General features: G+C 39.6%; 2 protein-coding genes across 5 annotated transcripts; one reads left to right on the forward strand and one right to left on the reverse strand.

Moving 5' to 3' along the window:
• Window positions 1–1,977: 1,977 nt before the first annotated feature.
• Window positions 1,978–8,524, reverse strand: RB195_002389 (uncharacterized protein; the record flags this gene model as incomplete). 2 transcript variants are annotated; one of them, XM_064199631.1, is made up of 10 exons in its annotated part: window positions 1,978–2,055; window positions 2,164–2,310; window positions 2,559–2,632; window positions 2,834–3,005; window positions 3,061–3,189; window positions 3,272–3,403; window positions 5,024–5,140; window positions 5,208–5,296; window positions 6,987–7,055; window positions 8,437–8,524. In XM_064199631.1, 10 exons carry the CDS (start codon window positions 8,522–8,524, stop codon window positions 1,978–1,980), a joined length of 1,095 nt encoding a protein of 364 aa, XP_064055512.1. The 2 variants fall into 2 exon arrangements, with proteins under 2 accessions (XP_064055512.1, XP_013299742.1); XM_013444288.2 differs by lacking the exon at window positions 8,437–8,524 and having other exon boundaries at window positions 6,987–7,035.
• On the forward strand, window positions 7,910–11,387 carry RB195_002390 (uncharacterized protein; the record flags this gene model as incomplete). 3 transcript variants are annotated; one of them, XM_064199632.1, is made up of 9 exons in its annotated part: window positions 7,910–7,918; window positions 9,268–9,386; window positions 9,498–9,598; window positions 9,672–9,777; window positions 9,986–10,105; window positions 10,435–10,543; window positions 10,639–10,774; window positions 10,882–10,925; window positions 11,361–11,387. In XM_064199632.1, 9 exons carry the CDS (start codon window positions 7,910–7,912, stop codon window positions 11,385–11,387), a joined length of 771 nt encoding a protein of 256 aa, XP_064055513.1. The 3 variants fall into 3 exon arrangements, with proteins under 3 accessions (XP_064055513.1, XP_013299743.2, XP_064055514.1); XM_013444289.2 differs by lacking the exons at window positions 7,910–7,918; window positions 11,361–11,387 and adding an exon at window positions 8,335–8,397 and having other exon boundaries at window positions 10,882–11,015; XM_064199633.1 differs by lacking the exon at window positions 7,910–7,918.
• Between the last annotated feature and the right edge of the window lie 1,267 nt (window positions 11,388–12,654).

A 12,654-nucleotide genomic window follows, 5' to 3' on the forward strand; every position in this document is an offset into this window, starting at 1 on the left:
GGTAATATATCCGGAGATTCCGAACATTAGTAGATACTTTTGTTACAAGTTGTTAAATTATGCTTCCTTACGCTGTAGTCGGGTCAAAACAATCTAAATTTAGTGAAGTTGTGTAGGCGCTTGCGATCGAACCGGAACCCTTGTGCTATCGGACAGCAGGGACGGTTAAGGAGGTCCCATCTCGATTATAACCTGTGAGCATGAACACGACATGAAGCGGGGACAGCTGCGTAACCGGCTGTGTCGAAGCGGCGGAGAATGCGGTTGGAATCGAGTTGGGACTATGGCGAACCACATACTATGCGATGGGTGGCGGTAGCGAGAATCCCTACACGACCCAACCCGCTTCGCTCCACCGCGTCGCTTCGAGCGCAGCCGCCTACGCAACTGGCCGTGTTTCATGTCGTTTTGACCCAACCATACACAGTTTTGCGAGCTTCGAACCATTTTGACCCGACTACGTTATTGTGTTAGTGCTTTTCCACTGCTATCCCTAAAAATAATCCTTTTTCTTTTGAAGTCACGCCCCAGCACAACATTTACCTGATGTCGTATCTTGCCGTAGCTTTTAAATTGTACATATACCCTCATGATCTCTTCAATATTACGAGTTTCTGGAAAAGTCCCAAACCTAGTCGTATAGCTTCTTAACCTCTTCTATTTTTTCATGATATCTTCCATGTTTTTATGTACACATGTGTATGCTCTTGTCTCTGATTGTTTGTGCCTTTTTACAATAAATTGTTCTCAGTGATATGTTTTGGAACAACGATTAACATGGGATCATGGTCCTCGTAGATCTGCGTTTTTGGATACCAGATTTTCTGGAACGCACGAATCTTACTGGTTCACTGTAAAAGAGGTTTTTGGCTCGGAATCTTCTGAGGCACATGAACACGCACGCGTAATAGAGAATGAAAACGGGTGCCAGCCAATCTATAACGTCTTCTTCCTCACAAAATTGGTGCCAGTTTGTTAATCCCGGAGGGATGAAACGCTTGGATGGCCGGTGACGGTTTAGAGTCATCCACAGTGCAGTCGCAGCAGAACACCTTAACACTGCGTTGCATCCGCTTCCTAGGCATCATATGGCTGTCCGCTAAGCACCGGTAAAGCGCGTGAGCGGTTGCATGCACCAGAAAAATTTTAGCGCCACCATTTGTACCCCATATGCATGAAGGAACTAGGACCGGAAAAAACCAACAAAGATGGTGCTCTGACGATCAAAATTGGTGGCCTGTTCTATCGAACAGGTTAAGTAGAGAGTTACCAGAATTGTAGTCGCCTCGAAATGACCTGAAGCCTGGTGCGCTTGCGTCGGCGGCTGTGTTCGTAGCTGCGTGCACGAGTTAGCGATTGAGATCTCGAACTGAGATCATCGCTAGCTGTACAGTCCGAGTGAAGTTATCAATGGCCCCACCTCGATCGCAGCTGCCAGCTACACCGCACCACTTCACGAGAACGCTTACGCTTACGCAACTGCGCCGGTTACAGGCCGCTTTGACACCCAATGAACATTTCTAGTAAAACACAATTAATTCAAGGACAACCTCTCACTAGTTGCAGCTACAAGAGTCTGATTTAGTGAAGGATCTCCGAAATGATCTTGAGGGCGCCATATGTGATTTTTTTTGGAAAAAAATAAGAAGGGGCAGTAGTAGCTGCACACATGTTTCACTTTCATTGAACTCAACAATGCTTCTTAGAAATTTCCTTGCATATTCTGCACGTAGGAGGGAAATCTTCCAATCAATAACTTTCGTCAACCGCTCGATTTTTGCATCACTTCCGCAAGACACATTTTATTAAACAAAATCACCTCAACATGACGTGACAAGGTAGTCACAGTCGCAATAGATAAGAATTGCAAATTCAATGAACTTATCAAGAAAATAAAACTATGCTACAGTCTAGTCACTAAAGAACACCGAGTAGAATAGAAGCTATGAACACAGAAAGAACGGTCATAGGGAACTGTTAGTTATCCAAGTGAGTAACTTTTTCAAGAAGTGCTCTAGCTATTGTAACTCCAAGTTGTGATGGAGAATCGGTCACCTAAAAGTAAGCAGCATCAATTTAAGGTAACTAAGATAAGGAAAAATATGTTTGGATACATGAAAGGTGAGTACCGATTAAATTTGGAAGGTTAGTGAATCAACTTACATGTACACCGGCCTCCTTCAATGCATTAATTTTTTCGGAAGCAGTGCCCTTTCCATGACTGATAATAGCACCGGCGTGTCCCATCCTCCTTCCAGGAGGCGCCGTTAAACCAGCAATAAACGATGTAACAGGCTTTCTTGAGCGACCCTGTAGAACGTAATTTTCAGGAAATAGATACATGGTGGTGAAAAAGCACAAATGTGAAATTTTAAAGCAGTCGTTTTCCATGCTACTTATCTTGCAAATATTGTAAAGAAGAATACATGCAAAAAGCAACAAATTCCACATCTTCAAAAAAGACCAATACTTTCCAGTTTTTGCGGGAGCAAATGAAAACTATATGAACGAAATATAAATGTACAGTGAAAGATAATAATGATGCAACGGTCACTTACAGTATTGTTTTCCTTGAGGAAATTAGCAGCTTCTTCTTCTGCGGATCCACCAATTTCTCCGATGAGAATAATACCTAAAAATGCATATTCGGTGATTCATTTTAAATTTTAACGGAAACGCTCAAGCTGCTTCTCATTACTCCTCTGCATAAACCCTGATAAAGTTCCACATTGCTTTCTGTGCGAAAAAAGCTTTTTTTATATCGCAAGTGAGCAGGGAAATCTTTGAAGACACTAGCAGTATCAATGTCGAGCGTAATTTTTGCAGAACTCACCTTTTGTGTGAGGATCCTCCAAGAAAATGCTTAGACAATCTATAAAGTTCGTTCCATTGAAAGGATCCCCACCAATCCCAACGCAAAGAGTTTGTCCAAGGCCTACTGCAGTCGTTTGGTGGACTGCTTCATAAGTTAAGGTACCAGATCTTGATACAACTCCAATAACACCCTAAACTAATAACGGAACAGTACTGCTTAACAGAAAATATAGTCTACAAACTAACCTTCTTATGGATGTGTCCCGGCATAATACCAATCTTACACTCTTCTGCTGCAATTATTCCAGGACAATTGGGACCGACAAGCCGAGTTTTATTTTGCTTTACTAATCGATCTTTGACACGAACCATGTCCTAGAAAAACTAGATTTTGGGCTGATTCTCACGGAATGTAGGAAGAGTACATGAGTACACGATCAAGGAAATGTAGTCACACTTGTTGAGGTATTCCTTCGGTAATGCATACGACGAGGGGGATCTCAGCGTCAATCGCATCGTTGATAGCACCGGCTGCAAAAGGAGCTGGTACATAGATTACGGATGCATCCGCTCCTGTCTTTTCACGAGCCTAAACGACAGAAACGTTGATAAGCAGGAACGTCTTCTATTTTTTCAAAAATAAAGTACACATTATGGGAAGCGGGTCTAGCACAGTTGACGGGATGGTTCGACTGTGACTGGACGATCGATAGTTTAAAACCCCTTTGCGGTTTGCGTTTTGATGATTTGGATTTGATGATTTGATCGTCTACACAGGGATGAAAGATTTGTTTTGCGTCAAACAAATCTTTCATCCCTGTGTAGACGATAAATTGTAACCAAACTTGTCTGGTAAAACAAAAACACTGGCATGACACATTGGCTGGCCTCCGCAAGTCATTGTTTAGGGCAACAGGCGCACATGAACCTTAACGATTTCGAACTGCAGTCAAACGTGTTGGTGTGTCCCAGGCGAATTGATACGCCAGAGACTTCACCCTTCTTGTTACTCATTATGGCAGCTTTTCTTCTTATTCGAACATGTTTTCAATATTATCATTAAGCTAAGTGAATGTAGCGTAGTGGCAAGAGATTTCATAGCGACTGCATAATCGATGGCTTTGAACCGCCTTAGTACTACCGAGTCATTTACCCCTCTTGTTCAATGAAATTGGCTCCAAATTTTTCTGAGGCGATTACAAAACGCTAACTTCATCCAATGTCAAGCCTGCAATTGTATCGACCGCATGAGCTTTCATATAACCTTTAAGATTCTGAACTGATATTGAAGGCGTTGGCGCAATCCTAAACAAACTGATCTGCGCAAAGCACTTTATCACCAAACTCGAGAGAATTGCAGTGGGAATCAGGTTAAAAATCTATATCACTGGCATGATGCACATCCAAAGATTTCTACGTTTTCTTACATATTCAACAGTTGCATCATCAGTTGGATTCGCCGCCCCAAGGCAAAGGCTGCTTGCAGGCGCCGCACGCAACCATTACATTATTGGACACCAAACACTGGAGCCGAACAGCGCTACCTTTTTACCCAATATTTCGTTAACTATAAGGCTTATTTATTCTTTGCAGCTCCTCTCAATTTTTCTTTTCGCAATGTTCTTTCTTGAAGTAATATTCGTGGTATTTCGGTTGTTCCCGTCCTTTCGCAAAGTGAAACATGAGTTTTTTTTTTCAGTAAGGAAGTATTTATTTTGATTGTGTCTCCACAGAAATAATTCTACAGATATATCAAACAAGCTTAGCTACTTTTGAAAACTGTGAGTAAAGCATGGTAATTCGGCGGTCATCTAGTGATCACCATTGAGCTATCGACAGTCAGGATTTCTTCTTTCATGATCAACTTGCCAACTCTATGGTTCTACTAGCGGTTGCTAGCAGAACTCGGAGGAAAGTAAGTCGTTTTTATTAGTGCAAATGCACTGACTGACATTGATTTCCCTTCATTACAATGGACTTAAGATCAAACATGATAGTGATGTGCCTTTGAACTAAATCAATCAACACTCACTGTCTTTTCACCAATTTTGAACGTGTTTTCGTCTTGAATTCATCTTTTAAAGTTGAGCGGGGGCAGCTACAAACCACATCAAACAATCAGAAAATAATTCAAGAAATAAATACCATCGAATCAAAGATAGATCGCAAAAAAAGTTCGAAACAAAAAAACGAATCGAAATTCGCTAACCTCCTTAACATCCCTGAATATTGGTAGACCGAGATGTTTTTCACCAGCTTTCTTTTGGTTCACACCACCCACCACCTTCGTTCCATAGTCAATCATTTGTTTTCCGTGAAAGGTCCCCTGAGCAAAACAATGTTCAATAAAATGAAAATGGGAGTGGATGGAAGACATTTGATTTGAGACAGACTTGTTTTCCTGTAATCCCTTGAATTATTACTTTCGTATTCTTGTTGATTTTGAGGGCTTGCCGCGTTGTATTGTACATGCGCACATTCTCTGAAATTTACTATATTTACAAGAAACATACAGCACAAAACTTTTTAACACAAATAGTATTCACTTTTCTTGAACACTCTTTTCCAATAGATTTAAATACTAGAAAACAAACGTTCATAAGATAGATCGTAAATTTCTCATTGCTTAGCATTCTCAATACGAATGAAAAAAAAACAACAAAACAAACATCACAGGCCCTTATTTGCATTATTCGCATCATTATTTTCATTGGTATTATTTTTATTACACTTACCTATTTATACATCAGTGTTTGGTTCTTGTTGTTTATTTATTTGTCTCTGCTAAAGTTTTACCATTCTTTCAGAAATTTATAAAACTCTGCAAATTTTCTGCGGGTCTAATGAGCAAGTGAAAAAAGCCTTTCTTTAAGCATCCCCATCAAAGTAGCTCTCTATCGTTAATTTTTGAGGAGAAACGGATTTATGTATTGACGTTTACTTAGTCATGGTTTCTACGAGACGGTTTCTATTATTAAATTAATAGTGATATCACTTGGCTTTTCTCCCAAAAAATCATCATCACTTCTATTTTAGTTGCATGTTCGTCGTACCATTGCTCATAAAAGACGTTATCTTGTTACGAAAAACGGAAGGCTGTGTCGCACTGGAAAACCATGATAAGGCGCTCCGTAGAAGTCAATGACAAAAGAAAATGCTGCGTAAGGTCCGCAAACGGTTCGCAAACCTGTGTTTCCTTCCCACCAAATCTCATAAAGATTGAGTTCGAAAGATGTAGAGATACGAAGCAGCAGTAGATACAAATTAAGGAAGTACCGGAAAATGCGAAGAAAGGACAAGAAAAATGAGCATTATTTCAAGAATTTCATAACGAAGGAAAGCTCATATGTACTTTATTCTGCTAAAACATAATCTAGATGGCACAAATATGCTGCGAGAGTTGGCTGAGAATACAACATGTCACAACCCTATTTTTGCAAAATAACAACACCTGAATAAGCTGGGTGCCTTTTTATTGAAAATACTAAATTGTTGAAGAAATAGAGCTCGTAAAATTTTATCTAAATATGGGTAGCAAAAAATGATGAGAATTTCAGCGTGCAAAAACAAGTAGATGAACTCAAAGTATGTTCACAACTAAGCTTTAATACTAAGGAAAAATGACCGGAAATGTTATCGCGCTGATCCGACTTTGGTCAGCATCGACCGGCAAACATTGACTCTGAGAAGCTTTCCTGACTGACATATTTGACTCATCAGTGATTACAGGCTACATATGATACTGCGTCCGCAACGAAAAAAAAAACAATTCGGCAAAAAAAAACATCTTTGAAAGAAAAGTGGAAAAGGGCATTAGTAGACAAAACGCTGTGTCACTCCTTTTTTTACATCACTACGACGCAGTCATAAGAATTGCACTATTCAAAATATTCTTGCTCAACAATAACAGGAAAAATGCTTGCTTCGACAAGTGTGAATAAATCTTAGATAAATGGATTTAAACAAATTAACAACAACTTTAAACAACGTTCTCTGCGAAAACTTCGTTTCGGTTCTGTGCTTTTTTTTACAGAAACACAAATAAAGCTTGAGAAAGAAACAAAGTCCTGAAGATCACTTTGAATATGCTTGCACTCGTATGAATGTCAGAGATTAAACACATTTGTGACATAAAAGTTATGAATCGAATAATGACATAAAAAATGAATTACCTTTTGATGCAAGCTGCGAGATGCGGACGAGGGGGCCGGGAGCAAACATCGCAGAAACCTGTTCGGAACCTGAAATAAATACTAATAAACAAATTCTCTCCAGATTCAGACATTACTACATAACAGAAGTGATTTGCGTTTGCCAGACAAACTGCAGCAATGTGAAGCAATATGTAATTGCATTTGCATGAGTGTTTCATACTAATAAAAACACCAGCGATGTTCGTCCTCGCTGTAATACTGGCGTAGACACCTCGCAGGCCTGGCGGATACGCAGTGAAATCACTCACTGACTGAGTATTAGGGGTGAACAAAACGAACCCTTCAATTCAATGGCATTTCTTCAATGGAAGAAAATATGAGCAACTGTTACGGTATGAAGACACATATGTGGTACTTGGCAATATGACGTTATTTCGTTTATTTCTTGTTCAACCTGTTACTTTAAAAAAAAACAAGAGTATCACAGCGTCTACTGGAAGAAAACATTAGTGGGACCTTCCTGGTACCCAAACAAGGAAACGTGCTCTTATCTTCGAAGCAGAAAGAAGCAGATACAAAACTCAGAACCTCCTGTAATTCACAAAAGTGCTGCTGCGAATGCAGAATGTACCTGTCAATTGTCGACAAAGGCACGTTGATAAGTGGAGGTGCAATCGCTTGATTAGGGCAACTGACTATTTGGAAAGATTTTATTTTGAAAAACTAGAATGTTCAGAGTGCAAAAATCCTATCCTTGATTGTATCCATAACGCCAAATATCCGGACAAACATCAACCTCATTGGTGCGGGCCACCGTAGTACTGGGGTGATTAGGCGTGCTATGTGATGTCGTTTCTGCGTCCACACAAAATGTGCAGGCCGTTACGACATTGTGAAACATTGACCTTTTAATTCTCGTATTCAAATTTCTACGCCGCAGTATGTGCAAGGTTATTTGTTTATCCTCCCTTTTTTGCGCTGATGTTCATTGATTCAGCAACACACAGTAGAGGTGCGCTTGCCTCCATATTGTTTTGCGTCTTTCATTGTTGTCTTTTTTTTGCATTCTGATGCATGTGGTTTTTCGCACGATTGTAACTTTTATATTTTTTTTCCATTTTCTTTGTTGACATCCACTTGAACTGTTTGCTATGATTTCAGACATCCATTGTGGTCGCGTATACATGATTATGTGAACCGCTGGAAAGGAGAAAATTCAAAAGTGAATAAAAAGTGTCTAGGTGCATCAAAGACGTTATATGCATACTCAAAAACGACATTTAATTGTATATGAGCACAATGTATAAATTGTTCGCCTGTCAAACATACTCCTTCCTAACAAATCTAGAACTTACTGATCGTGTATATGCGACAGCAAAGGATAGCAGAAGAGATCAAACGGAAATCTACGAACAAAATGGAGAGGAAGGTAGAAGCTGCGAACAATCACTTACACCAAAAGACTCACATTGAAAGAGGAATACATGACATAGGATCAAAATGACATGAAGCACGGTACAGTTGCATAGGCGGCGGCGCTCGAAGAGGTGGACCATAGCGGGTGGGATGGTAGGACGGGCCTTACTAGCACCATTCTACGCTGTGGTTTGCGATTGTCCCACTTCGATTCCAACCTCTTTCTCCACCGCGCGCGTCGAGCACAGCCGCTTACGTAATATGTCGTTTTGACCCGGCCATAGGTAGATACGCAGACATACACACTTTTATTGTGTGCTGCTGAACCAATTAATATTCAGGAAAAAAGAACAGGAGAAAGACCGACAACTGCCGTTTAATATACTCTGATGTGAAATGAAAATGTGAATATCACAAAACATCATTTTATGTTGCACATTGTGTAAAATTGCTTAGTAAAGGTACACTGCACGCCTATCAGCCTTAGCACTACGCTGACTCCCCCTTTGAAGGTTGATCTCTATTTTTGATTGCGGGGGTGAAGATGGCTCGTAGAGCATTTACTTCGGCTACTGTTCAGAGTAATTTTCGCGCCATGTAAACAATGTGGAGCTGCCATATACAATGTTTCATAATTCTCTGATTGTGGAATTTCTTAAGAGGCATAATTCCTTCGTTTCTTGCTGGCTGAGTTTCGTTGGCTTCTTTTTTTGGATAATCTGTTATAATTTCATGTTTTCCTTTATTACTTGACTAAGTTCTCTGACGAAGGTGTATTTTTCGCAATTTTCGAAGAAGAAAGAAAAATGCGCGTAAATTATGAATTCTTGGAAGTTTTAGAGTTCAGCAGCTCTAGTACCCTTTGATGTGTTACCTGTTTTAGATGCGCTTTTTGCCGCTCTCCCTGTTTTTCACTTGGACACTAGGCGACGAAGCCATACTTTCGACGGTCGATGTCGTCTGGGGAAGTTGCCATCGATATAATGAAAAAGAGCTTTTTCTGTGAGCTTTTCCTTTTACTATCCCTTTAACTTCCTTCACTTTTTAAGTTTCTTTTGTAATCTTTTTTCTTTGAAGAATAAAAATTTCCCTTGGTGGTCACTTCTCTTATAGTCATGTCCTCAATCTTGCATGCCCGCTAGACTACGATAATAAATGTGATGATCCCATCATGGATCCATACGGGCTGTTCAAGTACCGCTGTCAAACAGTCTGTCAGTTCATAGAAATCAGTTTCCTAACTCTTAGCGCCTTCCTTCGTTATAATTAATAAATTCGCTTCCGCAGATCCAAATGATGACAAATTGTTTACTGTTGACATCGTCAATGCCAGCACATTGCTTCGAATGTTACAACATACTGATCCTTATAAAAGGACCTGGTGTATGATAACGTAAGTTTATCTTTCTCTCTTTGAAAACTTTACTCTAATAGTGGCTGGCAAATTTAATTCGTAATCTCGAGACTTATTAACATTAAATTAACACAGTCTCAACTTTTCAATCGATGAGTCTAGCATACATGAAACTCTACGTTTTGTTCATTATTATTGTTTAGATACCTTTTTTAAGATCAAAATTTATTTTTTTACCCTTTTTCAGATTGTTCTACTCTCCAACATGTCCGTTTAGTGCCCGTTTAGCACCTCATTTCAATGCGCTTCCGCAGATGTATAATGGTAGCATCAAATTTATTGCTTTTGATGCTACAGAATTTACAAAGTGAGTTACACTTTTCCACTCAAAGTCGTAGATTTCCTAAAGTATAGTGAAATGGCATAGATTTCTTTATAATTCAATAAATATGGAATTTTAGCGAGCGAGCGAGATTGATAGGTAAAAATGTGATTAGCCATTCATCTGGAAACTATTTGACCATTTCACGTCTTCTTGTTCAACAAAATTTCAATTCTCGCAGTGAGTATGGTACACTTTTGAGGGATCGTTCTATAGGGAGCGTATTTTCAGCAAATTGCATTTCACGTCGTTCTATGAACAGTACAAACGCTAATACAAGGTGTTCTGCTTGTACTAAATATAGACTCTTACAGATTAAATTCGCGGTATGGTGTTTCTGGTACTCCTACTGTTATGCTTTGGGTAAGTGGAGCCGCCGTAGCTCGAATGGAGGATCGAACTCTCAACGACATGGGACTTATGGTTTGTAATCATCATTTTCCTATTTTGATAACATTTTAACTGCGAAGTCGTTTATCGTGTTCACAGCATGGATATTTCGTTTTTTCGAAATTCAGTCTTTCATCTTTGATTGGACGGATGTGACGCCATTGTTTGGAACTGCACGTAGTGCGGAAAGTCCACTTCACATCGAATATGATGATCGTCCGGATGTGTTCTATCTAAGTCTATCACTGCTTGTAGCTTTTGCAGGTCAGGTTTCAAATATCCTTTTTTTAAGACATTTCTAGCTAGTTGTACAGTTTCTTTTTTATTCTTCTGTATCAATTTTCCCATGTATCATATAAATGTTATTTCAGTGGTCATCTATTGCTTGCGGGACCGGATTTGTGAGAACACACGGGTAAGAACTGCGCTCACGTGGATGGCCGCTAAAATTGACGCTCTGGGCAATTATTTCGCTCCGCAACCTAGGCCAGAACAACGTCGATGACTTGCAGTTTTCTTTAACATAAAGTCCACCAGCAAAGTGATGTCACCAGAGCACGTGATTTCGCTATTTTGTCCTACTTCCTTTTCGGGTGATTCAAGCGGATTCTTTTGATTTGGTAAACACACATTTTCTGGTATCTCTTGCTTTACTGATTTGAAAATCCAAGAAATTATGGTGATTCTGAATCGTAGTTCTGCTGTACCGTTTTAGTTTACCTCTCTTCCAGAAATATACTGCCACCTTTTTGAAGTAAGCTAAGCTTTATGTCTTTCTCTTATTTTTTTTTGTCTAATTTGGAAAAGTAGAGTAGAACAGTCCATATTCTCACAGTGGTTGCTTTTACAGGTACTCCGGGATCGTAGGATATTTTAAGAGTACCTTACAGCCTAGCAGAATGATTCGAGTTTATCTTAAAGTATATCTCATTGAAGATAGTAAGATTTGAGATTACTGTAATATGTCTGTAACGAGTGTAAATTTAAGATTAGATTGTCAGATCTATACTATAGAATTGTTGAAAGAGATGCTCTCTCAATAACTTTTCTTGAAGTGTTCTGTGAGTGACTCCTCTTTACAAATACTTGGCAAAAAAAGTGCTCGTTAGAAATTTGTAGGCTTTGATGTGCTATTAGATATTAGAACTGTCCTTTGAGCAATCCTGCTTACTCTTAAGTCCTTAAGGCACGGGTATTGCCATGAATGTCAGTTATTGTCACTATTGAAGTTGCTAAGTTCATTTTTGCAGTTGATTATGTAGTTGTAGGTGCTGTCTTGTTCTGTTTCAATAGCATGCATTCTGATTAGGTTGCCTTTAGCTATGACTTCCTTAAAAGGTCGTTTTTGTCGTGATTCGAATTGTTTAGTGCATCTACATAGGCGTATTCACTGTTTTCCGCGGATTTCACAGCCAAGCATTATATTTCATTTTGTTTGGTGTGATTTAGATCTATTAGTTCCATGTCCTCGTTACTGTGGACTTCATGTGGCAACGTGAGCGAGTTTCTTGTTGTTGTACAGCCAGAAGGCGGCCGTGCAATGGACGAGCGTATGATCGCCCACCTGAGCTGTTGTCTGTGTGCTAGTGTTGATTGGTTCGTCTATTGATTTGTTGAGCCGTCGGTTTTCGATGATCATGTGCTTGGGTTTTGATAGCTGGTTACCGCTTTGACCAGCACTATTGTTTTGCATTAGTGTAAATAGAATAAATATTTAACCCCTAGTATGGTACTTCTTCTCACCGTTTGTTCCTAGGTTTTTCTAAATGCAGGAATGTCACATGTTTTCCAGTTTAATTCATTGTAGTGCATGTATTACACAAACACGAAAGAGACCTTGGCAAGTGTCTTTTGTTCTGAGTAATTAAGCTTACTCACAATATGTACCGACGGGGGACGGACCTGTAGGACAAGCCTATGACAACGTCGAGCTCGAAGAGCTCGAAGGGTACTGGTGTCGAGTGCATGTTCTTTGTTTACTCAGTTATGTGATGCTATCTGTTCACAGACGCTTGAGTTGGTGAGGTAGAAGGGGACCAGCAGGAGCTGAATGCCCGTCTAATCGTTTAGGTTTTCTTTTGTTCGGATTGACTTCGATTAGAATATGGGTCTTTTTTTTGCGCTTAATAAGCTTAATATTTTCC

This window comes from Necator americanus, chromosome IV (assembly GCF_031761385.1).
Source record: "Necator americanus strain Aroian chromosome IV, whole genome shotgun sequence".
In the NCBI taxonomy this organism is placed as follows: Eukaryota; Metazoa; Nematoda; class Chromadorea; order Rhabditida; family Ancylostomatidae; genus Necator; species Necator americanus.